The sequence below is a fragment of the Mytilus galloprovincialis genome, chromosome 6 (assembly GCF_965363235.1).
Source record: "Mytilus galloprovincialis chromosome 6, xbMytGall1.hap1.1, whole genome shotgun sequence".
NCBI lineage: Eukaryota > Metazoa > Mollusca > Bivalvia > Mytilida > Mytilidae > Mytilus > Mytilus galloprovincialis.
The window spans coordinates 81,828,445-81,843,489 of NC_134843.1; the positions used below are offsets into that span (position 1 = coordinate 81,828,445).

The window sequence follows — 15,045 nt, forward strand, 5'->3', positions numbered from 1 at the left end:
GGCAATTGTAGTTACGACGTAAGGAACATATCCGATATCATTTGTGAAACGGTTATTCCATAACGGTCAACCAACTCGTGATAGCGTCTGTAAAATTTACTAAGGGATGATTTAAACTTCACCATTTGGAACTCCTGGTTTAATAGCTTCCATGTGAGCAGAAACCCTCTATCAAGAAAATCATGATATGAAATGCAAGCACGAGAATATCGTATCAATTGGGAGAAATATACCCCGTATGCAGGTGCTGCTGGACTGTTGCTACTTAGAAATGGAAAGTTCACAATGGAAAGCTGAAATCATCTCTTATTTACTAATTAAGGAGCATTAATAAATTGTTTATGATAAAGTCTGCAAAAATTGGTTTATCAAAATAGTGTATTATGATATATTTTTTTTTATTTTATCAAGTAATTTTTATTTTGGTTAAGGCAGTAGGATTTTCTTTATTGTAATTATGACATCATGTTAGTCTAATATATTTGATAAGGTGCAAACATATATCAATTTAACAAAAAAATTAATACATATTGGTTTTTCATATGATTATTCAAATTTCTATTGATTTTTAAATAAATGTTTATATTTTAATGATGGAAAATTATTTTAAATGCTCATTTTAAGATTTGTGGAATAGTCAATTATTTAACAAGTATGTAATTTGGATTTGAACGATTTTAAATGAGTTTATCTATTTTAATAAACAAATTTAGTGATACTAATTTTGAATACATTTTCAGGAATTTAAGATTGTCAAATATTACTTTATCTATTTATAAAATGACAACACCTCTTAATAAATTTAATGCGTCCGTAGCGTTTATCTGTATCAACAAAATTGTGAACGCTCGGAGCCTATAGTTTCTAAGCAAGGATAAAAAGAAACGAAACAGTTGAAGAGCTGTATAACCAAGAAGACATAAACATAATAGTCTAATCCATTTAAGGTCAATATTTACTGATAAAGGTGAAACCTTACAGATTCTTAATATTTTACAACTTTATAAACGACATTATTGACGAGTTTATTAGAAATATGACTAAATGAATAATAATACTTGATGAATTGTATGCATCTAAAGCGCGTTAACAATTCACATGTATCTACGTCGCTCAAACGTAGAAAATAAATGCAAAGATGTTTAATTTCTTGATTGCGTAAGTATTATTATGACCAAAAGCCAAATCGAGTTAAGGTGTTTTTCCCTGATGGAATTTAATTCTTTTTTTTTCAAAAGTAATTTCATAAGTTATGAACAGAGAATTTCCGAAAGGTATTTAACAATCATGACAAAACAAATGAACAGACAACCGCCCTCAAGATAACCTTGTGATCTAACAGTTTACTTACAGCGTTAACATCCCAGTGGTAGACAATTAAATAACATTACAAGTTAAGTGCATTCAAAACTCTTTTTCTGGATTGAACTCTTCCAGAAGCGCTCAAGCAAAAACACTAAACACTCAGACAGCAACATAAAATATCGCAACTAAAAAACATCTAGAGGCTAACACATGATTTTCAACAAAAGACGAGTGGTCATATAATATGGGAAGCTCTTTGTCGCATTGAATAAGTCTTCATTTATTTAATCACCGCTTGTTTTCGCATTGTTCCTAATTGATTACTCCTGAGCATGAGACCATCTTATAATGTTATCAACTTCTAGTGGTGTGATGAACACGATCATTTCAAATAAATTTATTGCATGTAGTTGCTTACTGAGGTAGGAATAATTTTGCTTTGAGGTGTTCTATGAAATGGAAAGAATTTGATATTTGATCTTTTCTTTCATAATCTGATCAAGCAACATGTGGAAATATTTTCGCACTAGACACACGTTGCTTATTCAATAAGGAGCATAACACTAAGAAAACCATCTGGTTTGATTTTGGACCAATGTAGATACCTGTACATTAGAGTTAAACGTAAGAATACGTTGTTAGCAGTTGATGACACGATAACATTTTAAGAGAAGAGAAATCATAGAAAAAAATGAATAATCTAACAAATTACAACCTCCCTTATGGCGAAGTCCATGGTTTACTATGATATTAAGCCGGTGAATCATATTGATCAAACTGTGAATTATTTGGTACACAATTTCTACCAGACATACATGATCTTCTTCTTCCCCTGAAAACAAATATCACAAAGCAAATCACCCACCCCAAATCCAAATAGCTATGCCCAAAACAGAAAATATCCCAAACAAAATTAAACGAAATCATAGTTCGAAAAATTCTGTAAAAAATTTAAATTCTTTAAAAATAGGATTTGAGCCTAGTGGATATTTTTTTTCTAAGGACATTGAACATTCTATCTTTTCTTCCTCATTATACCTTACAAGTTGGAACTTACAATTCAAGATGTTTACATACACTAAATGCACCATAATGAGTAATAATCATGAGTAAGAATAATCAAATAGTATCGACAACAAAATAATAATAGACAATGATAGGTGTTACCCCTAATAGAATATCCATCATTTCCGACCGATAAAGTGAAATTTATTTTTGTATACTCGATTCTATGCGGTCTTTTAAAACAACTAATTCATTTTAATAAGTGTTGGTTACGATTTTTCTTTCTTCGTGTCAAATTGCCATTTCAACTGAAATAAAGAACTTTGATATCGTGTTAAGTAACATATATAGGTTAATCTAGATCCATAGCTTGACATAAAAGAATCAATCATTGATGTATCCATTATCATCGACAGTTGTAGTTTATTCAATCTGATATATGAACACAGAAGACAGAATGAAATACATACGTTATAAATAATAAATAAAGGAAATAATAAAACTTTCCCTTTGTTTGAAATAATGTCATTTTTTTTTATAGCTGTCTGCATTCAATAAAGTCAAAGATAAAACACATTTTCGTAAACTCGACCGTTATTATAAAAAAAATTAGATACAGATACTTCAAGAATGCTGCGTCGCTCAACAAAGAAATTTTTAGAGGAAGTTGGTTCTTCATGTTTACAGTTGTTCATGTCTATTACAGTTTTCAAGATACAGCCCTATTGTTAAACTATTTAATGTCTGTATTCTTACATCCTACTACTTGTATCGAATTTTGGTGAAACAAATTAACTTTTAATTCTTAATACAGTAAAACCACAAAGTTTAAAAAGGGATGCCATTCCTTACCATACAAATATTAATGTTCAGTTATGTATTCAAAGTGTTGCCAAGATACTCCTGTCTGTAAATAGGGTTTGGCTTAACCTTGACATATAAATATTTAAATAAAAATAGAAGATGAGGAAAGATTTCCAATGAGACAAATCTCCACAAGAGACCAAATTACACAGAATCACTATGTATAGCTCACCGTACGGCCTTCAACAATGAGCAAAGCTCACAACGCATAGTCAGCTATAAAAGACCACGAAATGACTAATGAAATAACAGAATGATTCCTAATCAAAGAGTCTTAGCTTTGAACAAAGCTTGTCCGGCCCCGTAATCTTTTTCATTTTTTTCAGTTTAAGAATTGCTCAAATATTTTTTTTAATAAGAACTGAGAAGAGAATTTTTGTAAGGCTTCTAATGCAGAATTATTAAGTTATCCTATATATCTATTGAAACTTGATAGACATTGTTAATAAATCTAATATACATTTTTTAAGCTTGTCAAATGTTATATTATCGAATTTAGATTGGAATGGTTACACATTTATAGATCTCGTAACGGTTAAATATACGTTTATCATTATTATTTTTATTGAATATCAACATATATATCTTAAGGTGAACAAAATTTCTCGATCAAGCTTCAATTCAACTAAAAGTCTGCTTACAGTTTTGAACTATTACATTCCTTTCAGCGTGCGACGAGAAATAACAGGGAAAAGATCAAAATCGTTAAGGAAAAAGTAAGATAACAAAAAAAAAAAAACGGAATTTCAAAATGTTTTTAAACGGAAAGTCCCTATCTATATATAATCAAGTGGCAACATCAAAAGTCCAAACACATCGGTACACATGGATAACAACTGTCATTATACTGACTTGGTACGTGCATTTTCTTATAAAGGAAAGGGTGGATTAAACCTGGTTTCATTTCTCACTAAACCTCACACTTCGCATTAAATTCTCTTATATTGACAACGATCTGTGAACAATACAAAAAGACACATGATGTTAACATTTCAAAAATAGAGGTACCGGATTCAACATTGTGTTAATAATCAATATAAATTAAATGTATATGTATAAAAAGACAAAAACGTTACATAGCCAAAGCGTATTGGCAAAAACAAAAGACACTTACAAACATTTACCATAGCTCAATAACACAATGACGGGATGTATAAGTATCGAGCAACGTCAAATGGATATCACCATGTAAAGATTAAAAAATAAAAGAAATCATTTACCTAGACGAATACTAGGATACACGTTATTAAGATGATAAAAAACGTCAGTACCTAGAATCTAACTTCAAGACCATCTTTTTTTGTTGTTGAGAAATTCAGGTGTGACAAGACGAAAGCCTTAAATACCAACGCTGTTCTATAGAACAATATAACTGCGGCTGTATAAGATTTCATGTGTCATTGCCGCACAGTTCGTGTGTAATTAGCTCTGTTCCTTAGACTTACGTTACCGACACTGTTCTATAGATATAACATGTATACATTCGTAGATATCATGTAGCCAGCGCTAATCCTTAGATATATTAAAACCAACGCTTTTTCTTATGATGCAAAACACGCTGATCATAGATATAACGTAGTATTTTATCAACATTTTGAATCAGGCAATGTTTTCTTCTTCAAACAGTAATCGTGTAAATATGCGCTCTTGAAATAAATATAGAGGTATTTTTTTTTACAAATAGTTATCGATCATCCTTTAGTCTAAGCCTTTCTATTGACATTTTCTTATAAAACATTTTACTTAGTATACATCTGTCAATAGAAAGGTTTTCCCACGATGCACAAATACAGTAACTTTGAATGATATCTCCACCGCTCGCAGGTTGCTAATTATACCTCGAACGCAATAATTGACCGCTTTGTCTTATGCATTGTGAGTGTTATGTACGAAAAATCAGATTAGAGCTGTCACTTGGGTTTTCTAAATCCTATCTTATTGTTTAAACTAATTACTCAAGCCCCTTAGGTGTGCAAAGAAGCATTACCACAACGACCATGTTTACTCATCGTCACTATAATAAAACTTTCACACATCGTAGAGGGTATATAGAAACGAAAAGTGTTGTACCTTAGTCAACAAATCTGTAAGAACTTCTTCTGTACTGATTTTTTTAAGATTGAGTTCTTATTTTATATATTTGATTGAAAAATGAACAAAACGAAAATGAAAAATAGATATATGTGATTTTTTGAAGAATTCTATTTCTATTTATTTAAATGCTTGATTTACAAATATTTTAACAAAATAAAAGCGTTAAAATGTTTTTATATTTTGAAAAAAAAAAAAAAACAGTTGGTTAAAAATAAAAAGTGCTTTTAAACATTTTTTCTTACTCATAATAAAATATTTCTAGAAAAAAATTGTGTGTAAACTGGACAGTTGACTAGGTTGGGATCCCGCAAACATGTTTAACCCCGCCACATTATTTATGTATGTGCCTGTCAAAAGTCAGGAGCCTGTAATTCAGTGGTTGTCGTTTGTTTATGTGTTACATATTTGTTTTTCGTTCATTTTTTTACATAAATAAGGCCGTTAGTTTTCTCGTTTGAATTGTTTTACATTGTCTTATCGGGGCCTTTTAGAGCTGACTATGCGATGTGGGCTTTGCTCATTGTTGAAGGCCGTACGGCGACATATAGTTGTTAATGTCTGATCATTTTGGTCTTTTGTGGATAGTTGTCTCATTGGCAATCATACCAAATCTTCTTTTTTATATACTAAAATCTAAAATGTATGTAAGATTTTTAATTCATCAAACCAATTTACACATCAATAAACAATGCATTTAGTCGTAATAATATGATCCTACAGTTAACATTTGTTATTTTTCTAAAAATTTTAACTTTCTAAGAACCACATGATGTAATTCATATCTATCGCAGTTGTACATCTCATAGTTGAATTGACATATAAATAAAGTGATAAATAAAGTGAATAAGTTGATCTAATCTTTAGATAGAAAGTCCTTATTCTTTCTAAAGACCTCGATTTGCTGTGATACCCTGGGGGACTAAACCTACACTAACATTGGCATCGACTCAGTGGTTGTAAATAAACTCAACATAAAATTGAGAATGGAAATTGGGAATGTGCCAAAGAGACAACAACCCGACCATAGAGTAGACAACAGCAGAAGGTCGCCAACAGGTCTTCAATGCAACGAGAAATTCTCGCACCCGGAGGCGTCCTTCAGCTGGCCCCTAAACAAATATATACTGGTTTAGTGATAATGAACACCATACTAAACTCCAAATTGTACACAAGAAACTAAAAGTTAAAATGATACAAGACTAACAAAGGCCAGAGGCTCCTGACTTGGGACGGCGCAAAAATGCGGCGGGGTTAAACATGTTTGTGAGATCTCAACCCTCCCCCTATCCCCCTATACCTCTAGCCAATGCAGAAAAGTAAAGGCATAACAATACGCACATTAAAATTCAGTTCAATAGAAGCCCGAGTTTGATGTCAGATGTAACCAAAGAAAATAAACAAAATGACAATAATACATAAATAACATCAGACTACTAGCAGTTAACTGACATGCCAGCTCCGGACCTCAATTAAACTGATTGAAAAATTATGTCTTCATCATATGAATATCAGGCACAATCCTCCCCCTGAGGGGTTTAGTATCATACCATCATAACATATATGAGAAGAACATAACCCGTGTCATGCCAACAACTGGTTTATTAAGAATGAATGTGTTTAGTTCCGATGCAAAGACCCTATCAGTGAATCAATATTAACGCAAAAATATGCAATCTTTAATGACCTGACAACAGTATCGTAACTATATCCCTTCTTAATAAGTCTATTTAAAGGTTTTGTTAGCTTCTGAGGTGAATACTGACATTTTTGTGCTTTATAAAGAATATTTCCATAAAATATTGGATGTGAAATACCTGAGCGTATAAGAAGTCTGCATGTTGAGCTATATTTACGAATAATGTCCTTATACCGATGATAAAATTTAGTAAATGTTTTGACTAGTTTGTGATATCGAAAACCCTGGTGTAATAATTTTTCAGTAATACATAAATTTCTCTCGTTAAAATCTAAAACATTGTTACATACACGAGCGAATCGTACAAGTTGAGATATATAAACTCCGTAAGATGGTGACAAGGGAACGTCACCATCTAAAAATGGATAATTAACGATATGCAATGAGAATTCATCTCTTTTATCATAAATTTTAGTATTAAGCTTTCCGTTAATGATATATAAATATCAAGATCGAGGAAAGAGCAGTGGTCATTGTTAGTATTAGCTTTATTTAAAGTAAGTTCAACAGGATAAATTTCTTTAGTATACATACTGAAGTCGTCATTATTGAGAGCTAAAATATCATCCAAATATCTAAAAGTATTATTAAATTTGTGTATCAGATATTGTTTCGATGGGTCTTTGCTGATTTTTGTCATAAATTGTAACTCATAGCAATACAAAAACAGGTCCGCAATAAGTGGTGCACAGTTAGTCCCCATTGGAATTCCGATAACCTGACGATATACGGAATCTCCAAAGCGAACAAAAATGTTATCTAGTAAAAATTCAAGAGCAGATATAGTATCAAAGCATGTCCAATTGACATAGTTTTTTTGTTTATTGCTACTAAAAAATGACCTAAAAGAGTTTGAACATATATATTCACATTCTGACTTTTTAAATGCCCATTTAATTAGGTGTGTGAATTTTTTCTTAATGAGAATGTGAGGCAATGTGGTATATAGGGTAGAAAAATCAAAACTTTGAACAGATTCAAAATCACCAATATAAGCATGCAATTTATCAAGGACTTCCAACGAGTTTTTGACACTTCAAAAGTAATTAATTCCACTATTTTCGAAGGCTTTATTTGAACAATTTATTATCAGGTTTTTGATTGTACCAAGTGTACTGGTAAAAAGAATAGATAATTTAGTAGTGGAACAATGGCTTGAAGACGAAATAAATTTATATTTGCAAGGTGTTTTGTGTAGTTTCGGAAGCCAAGACATAGTTGGGACTTTCATTGTTTTTGGTTCAGCTTGTAAAGCGGTAGCTAAAAGTTTATGTTTGTTACAGCTGTCGTTTTCTGAAAATGGAGTCAGTTGGAATGTTGGTGAATTGGTGATTTCTTTTTGTAGAACCTCAATGTAAAATTTACGTCAAACAATAATTATATTATAAGCAGCTTTATCGGCCGGGACAAAAACAAATTCCTTGGGTAGTTCTTTTAGTTTATGTTTGATACGAGAAATAGGTTTATTGTGGTTATTTTTAAGAGTAAAATGTTCTTTAAAATGTTGAATACGTATATCAACAATGTTTATTACTGGATTAAAAAAAGAGTCCAAAGATTTTTTGTCAGCTTTTTCCCGTTTTATCCATTTCAAACAGTACGGAGTGAGTCGTGGATGATATCACGACACTCATATCAATTAATAGTTGAGGGGGGACGATATTTAGGTCCTTTACTGAGGAATGATTTCAACTCTCGGTCTTGAACGATGTTAAGATCTCCTGTTATAACATGGGAACTGGGTCCATAAATGTATTTGGAAGTACTGCAATTACATGAAGTAGGTGTATTTTCACTGATATTAACATCTTTACACAATTGGCTAGAATTAAACACAAATTTCCGGGTAGATTTCTTGTAAATATAATAAATAAGAGGGAGCTCAGTATTATCAAAATATCCAGGAATTTGTTCTTTAACAGAATGGTCGTTCAAAATACCAGCAATATTAACAAAATCAAAACCTTTATTGACATACTTTATTTTAATAAAATGTTTTTTATGATCAGGACGATCAATTTTAGGAAACAGTTTAGAATAACAACATGCCATTATAATTTGAACGATTTCATACTTAGGACTGCTATATGAAATTGTGTTGCAATCCTCTAAAATTTTATTTAACTTATTAATCGGTAATGAACAGAGCTTTGTTAACAGATAATGTCTGCCGTTGTTTTTTGAAATAGAGATGAGGTCCGAAATATTGGTATGATTTGTCCGAAATTTTCTTTGATTGCGATTTTTTCTACGACCATGAGGGCAGTTTTTTCGAACAGTTTTAGAAACAATATCCAAAATGTTAACAGAATTGGTTCTTGATATATTGCCAATTCCCATGATATTATCATTGAGACCGAGAATTGAATTATTTTCCGTGATCGTACAAACTTTGAATGAGATTCACCAGGCTGCTTATTTACTACTTCCAAAGGTTGAACTGCTAAATATTTAATAGGATGATTGTGCTTCTTAAGGTGTTGATAAATGATACTTTTGAATTTATTGGGTCTTTTAAAACGATACAGATGTTCTTGAGTGCGTTTAGATAAATACCGTCCAGTTTCACCTACGTACTGAATACCGCATCCCGGTTTGTTTCATGTGAGTAAATAAATAAGACTGTTTGTTTTTCAAGTTATATCAGTTTCAAATTTTAAAGAAAATGTGCGACCATTAAATATGGACCTTACCGTATTGATGTGGAAAGACGGGGACATGTAAGTCATTTTTTGGCATGACACTTATCAATAGAAGGGTAACCACGATTTTTATTGTATTTTTAGATAAGCGATTTTGAAGATTGAGACGTGTAGATACCCTTTGAACGAGTTTAGTATTTAATATTTTTCCATTTCTAAGCTTCATATTTGTTTTTTGTTTGTGAATTATATTAGAAAGGAGCAAAGACTGGTGTCCAGAATATGAACCAAAATACAATCATTTAAGTTATGTAGAAATGATAAATCTGTTCGGCTAAAGATGTCAAACGCTATCCGTATTAATTACCCCGAAAAGATAGGGTATATCAGGTTAGCGACTGACGTCTGACTAAATAGTAGAAAGGGGCTGAATATTGAAGTACTACTTTTTTGATAAATATTCCGAAAGTAATGAACTAGAGAAGTTCTCGTTCGGACACACACACATGCTAGAACCAAAATTGTGTACGCAAGAAGCGCGTGTCGTCTACCACAGACTCTTCCAAATATGTGGCACTGTATCATAAAAGTGTCATTGGACTTCTATGTTTTCTGCAAAGGTTAGCATTATTATACACTTCGTGAAATATACCTGATCATGTCTTGCAATAGCATGATTATCATAGTTTTGATGTTTAATCGTTCATAAAAAGAAAACGTATCACTAGATGGCCAATGCAATAACATATTATTACGTCGATAAAACATCATTTACAATATATCCTTATACACTGAATATTCTACACCAAATCATATATGCTTTCTTTTTCTAACACAAACCCTTATCACTGTCAAACCATTATAATCTTACATAAGACTAATCATCTATTTTATTGTTGCATGCTTAAATATATTGACTAATTCGTATATTGCCGCACGTTCGTTGTAATGAAACCAAAATACGATTACGAAGTCAATTAATATTTTATGAATTTGATTAAATGCTTTAGATCATTACTTAATAAGAAAATTAAGTGTTTATTTTAGAACACATTGAAAATAGCGAGTTAATTGTAGATCGTATTGCATTTGATCACGCGATAGTTCCGTCGATTAAAACGGAATGAAACGATAATTTCGTAAGTTGTACGTATTCGAAATGTTATAACCTTTACTTGGTGAAAATATTGTTGAAGTATGATTGGAAAGGATCGGTTACTAGTACTGCGTACGAATTGTCAAACAACTCAGTTGTACTGATATTTTGCAGTGACATATTTCTTAACCTTGAATCTGAATTGAAAATTGACATAATTTAGATGAACTTGCACGAAACAGCTAACGTTCAATTTAAGCAAAGTTTAAATCAACTTAGAAATTAAACTTGTTGGTTTTGTTAATTCAAATCCAATTACGGTGGCGACATTAGATAAAGAAAATTAATCATTTAGGAACTTAATTTGATTTCTTAATTACTGACAGCAGTGTTATATAAAGTGATGGATTCGTTTTTAGATCTTAACGATTAAATAATTATAAAAAATCCCAGAAATTCAAGTAGGAAAATACATTGTATACTACGGAGCATGAGCATGTATGTTATATACTAAAATCAAATCTTACATTTCTGTTTACAATCCCTTGACAAATCATAGATATGTGAGTACATTACAATAATAAGCTTTATTTCACATCGCTAATGGCACCAGTGCACATAATTCATCCATCAAATATGACATATGTGGTTATTATTTTTCAAATGATAGGACATATTCATTGATTTTTCTAACAACTTTTTAATTTAAATGTTCGTGAAGAACATATGCATTTGTACATTTTCAATTAACCATCAACTTATTTATATGGAGGAAATATGATAGTTTGAGAGAAGTCGTGATTCCTGCTTCAAACTGTCTAAATGTATAAGCTTTGTCTCAAAAATGTTGAAATGAAAGTGTCATTATAATATACAACAATATTAAAATGTTTTAGACAACTATAGTTAAGTAATTTTAACAAGAGGCTGATTAACTACCATTAAAATAATAAATCAAACAATTTGTACGTTTAACATTTCATGTTCAGACATACTGAATGATGACAATACCAAATTGTCAGTTTCAGCTTTATAATGAGCTTAAAGATAGAAATCTTCCTGAAATTAAGATGGAAAAAGAAACAAAACTTAACAATTATTTAAGAATAATCTAAGTCACGAATTTTGTATCAACTCATCTCCCAGCACAGTAAAAACAGGAAACAAGATCAGTCAACATTATTTATGACGACTGCAATATACAGCAATCAAATTTTATGTTGAGTGATTTAGAAATAGGACGATGATTTGTTTGTTCAAAACAGTTTGTAGTAACGTTTTAAATTCGAAAAATTGTTTCAATTTTATACAATTAAGCGAATTTTCAAACGAAAAAATGAAACCAAACAATCACATGAATATCTATATTTGAATTACATTTACTCTTTAGTGACACAAGTCGTTCAACTAGAAGTTGACACAAGTACGTGTAATACCAACATCTGTATTAAGTTAGTTAATAATTTCTATATCATTAATGGGTAGAACAGCTTGATTAGTTTTATAGATTTTCATTTATGATAAAACGTTGTAACTAGATAGGTAATTACACTTATATAGAAATACAATATTGTTTATTCTTCGCTGATTAGATGACAATATCACTAAGGTTAGTGTTGAAAATTGGTTTATTGGACAGCTGTTGCGCAACTACTGAAATTGCATGGTAAATAATACATATAATGAATAATAGATGTCAACAATGATATCTGACTGTATAACATACCATATCAACCCAAACCATCAGACTCCTTTGGAAAGATCGAGCATACGAACAAAGGCCAGAAAAACTTAGACAAAATTTTCTAACAGAGAATGATTTGGGTTGGGTGTGGGGGTCGGGGTAGGGTGTGTGTATGTGTACGTTTCATTGTTATGTTTTTTAAATGATGGTTATCCCTACAATGTGGAGAGAAAAAAATAACTCAAAACGTTAGAATACATTTATAGTCTATGACATTCTAAAGCAATTTTTTTTCTCAAAATATCCAATACTTCACAAAATTTCTACAATGACTGAAGTTTTCCAAGTTGTAAAACAACTCAAGATAACATAGATTATTTGGAAAATTTTTGAAAAAGTTGACATTTAATTTATTTTTCATATCTTATTATATATCTTATAACTCATTTTCTTGCATCTCTTTGATTTATTGTTTTTTTTTCAACTTGTCTGAAAAGTATTCCGATGTATCTTATTCTTAGTTAATACTCTACAAAAATATGTTTTATTAAAATACTACTTGTATTTCAATGTTTAGATCCGTATGTTTTGTGTAAAAAATTGTTGATTTTGAAAAGTCATTTGATTTTAATTTTTTAACATAACTCAGTGTTTGCCAATTTTGAACTGTCATAGTTAGATGTTTGCCTGTGGGTGTCCTATTGTTATTATGGAAATGTTATTTTGTGACTTTTGTCTTATTCCCATAGTTTTGCATTAGTAGTTACACTATCTGATCTTGATTCATTGTTTCTTGTTCCAATTATTTATAATGATATATGTTTAAATAAGTTATGTCTTATGACTTATTGATATTCCTTGCATTGTTATCAGGTGGATATTAATCAAGTTTCTTAACGGAAAACAATTGTTACTGTCACTATGGTTTTGTATTTGAATTCAGAAGAACAATGAGGATTATGTGGGAAGAAGCAAGAATAGAGTCACGTACAAAGCTCGAAACAGCTACAAATATTGCAATTAATCATTCGATATGTAATGATCATATTGCAGACAAAAATCTATAAACCTAATCAAGCTGTTATACTTTTAAGGAGATTGGTATCAAAATCTATTGCATTGTATTCCATTTATCTATAGGCCATTACATATGCATATTCTAATCATTGCATTTATCTGCCGGTCATGGAAGATAGAGAGTTACCGCAACGATAAGTTCTTGGTAGTTGCATAGTTTCCCTTGCCAACATAACACTAAAATCAAATTACATTTGTTGTAATTTCTTACAATAGACTATGAGATCAAGACATAGGACTATTGATAAAGTAACATTAAGCCTTTTTCTAAACACAGACTAGACTAAGGACCATCTGCACTGTAAACGAAGTATAAAATACACTTTCCCTTGAATAGGACTCAAAATAATATGTGATAAAAAGTTTCTTTCAAGTTCTGATTCCATGATTAGCATAGAGTAATACAAATTATCTACCAAAATTATTTTATGTATTATACGTGAAATTGAATGGGTTTACTGATGATTATAATGCTGGTATACGTTTGCAGACCAATTCAAATTTCAGGTTAACAAAATATTACTACATCGCCATTTCATGCATGAAAGGAAAATGTTATTTGAAAAACAACATCAGAATACTACTGAAACAAACTATATCATTATACTCTAATTATGAGATAAAATGAGGATGCTACGATTAATTTTTAAAACAAGCAACCGAGTGGTGTTTGTTGTTACGCCCCGTTTTGATAGTAAAAGGCCTTTTTTTCTTGTCGACCTGTTCATTCGTCTCTTAGTCAATCCGATCACCCGTTTCGTTTCATGTCAGAGTAAATGTGTAATGCACTTAACCATTAAGCTGGGTCAACTCGACTTTGAAGTCAATAAAACTGTTCATTATCAAGTTACTTTATCAATAATCCAAATGAGTGTTCTGACCCAGATAACACCGAGCAATGTGATATAGTGATCGGGAAATATTGCTCAAACGTCGTTTATACCAGGTTTTCAATCGCCTTTAAGTTTACTGAACACTTATTCAATCGTGGGAAAAATTTGAGGTTACAATAAGGATGGATCATAAAAGTCCCTTATCAAATGGTAAAACCAAAAGATCAATTACATCAAATGAATGTAAAGCATAGGGAAATATACCTGACTTATATAATTAGATCATGCATTTCCTTATGTAGAAAAGGATGGATTAAATATGGTTTGATAGCTAGCTAAACTTTCACTTTATATTGTGTATGTGTTATAACCAGATAAACCTCATATTTGTTTGTTGTGTATGTTTTATAGCTAATTAACCTCTCACTCTAGTTGTTGACAGTTTTATTTCTCTGATTTTTTTTTGTTGAATTTCTTCAGTCTAATTATAAATTACATGATTAACACAATGCATTATGAATTTCCAGGTCTTATCACCCACTGCCTTAGAAGATGCAAAACAATTAGTACTGAATGCCTTTGATGAAAATTCTGATGGAAGAATAGATATTGCTGAGGTTAGTACCATACTGGATGTATAAGGGTGTGTAATCTATATATGCCGTGAAAAAATAAACGCGGAATGTCTAGTCCCGATAAGGATAAACCCGAAATTCCCACAAAAATGTCATGTTTCGAAATAAAAGATG

At 31.0% G+C, this 15,045-nt stretch overlaps 1 protein-coding gene across 6 annotated transcripts in view; it reads left to right on the forward strand.

The window, feature by feature from the left end:
- LOC143080491 (calbindin-32-like) overlaps positions 1–15,045 on the forward strand; it is a 66,583-nt gene that overhangs the window by 22,946 nt on the left and 28,592 nt on the right. For all 6 annotated transcript variants that reach the window (XM_076256351.1, XM_076256352.1, XM_076256354.1 and 3 more), the window contains exon 3: positions 14,824–14,913. In XM_076256351.1, coding sequence (XP_076112466.1) covers positions 14,824–14,913 — 90 coding nt within the window. The remainder of the gene's footprint in view (positions 1–14,823; positions 14,914–15,045) is intronic.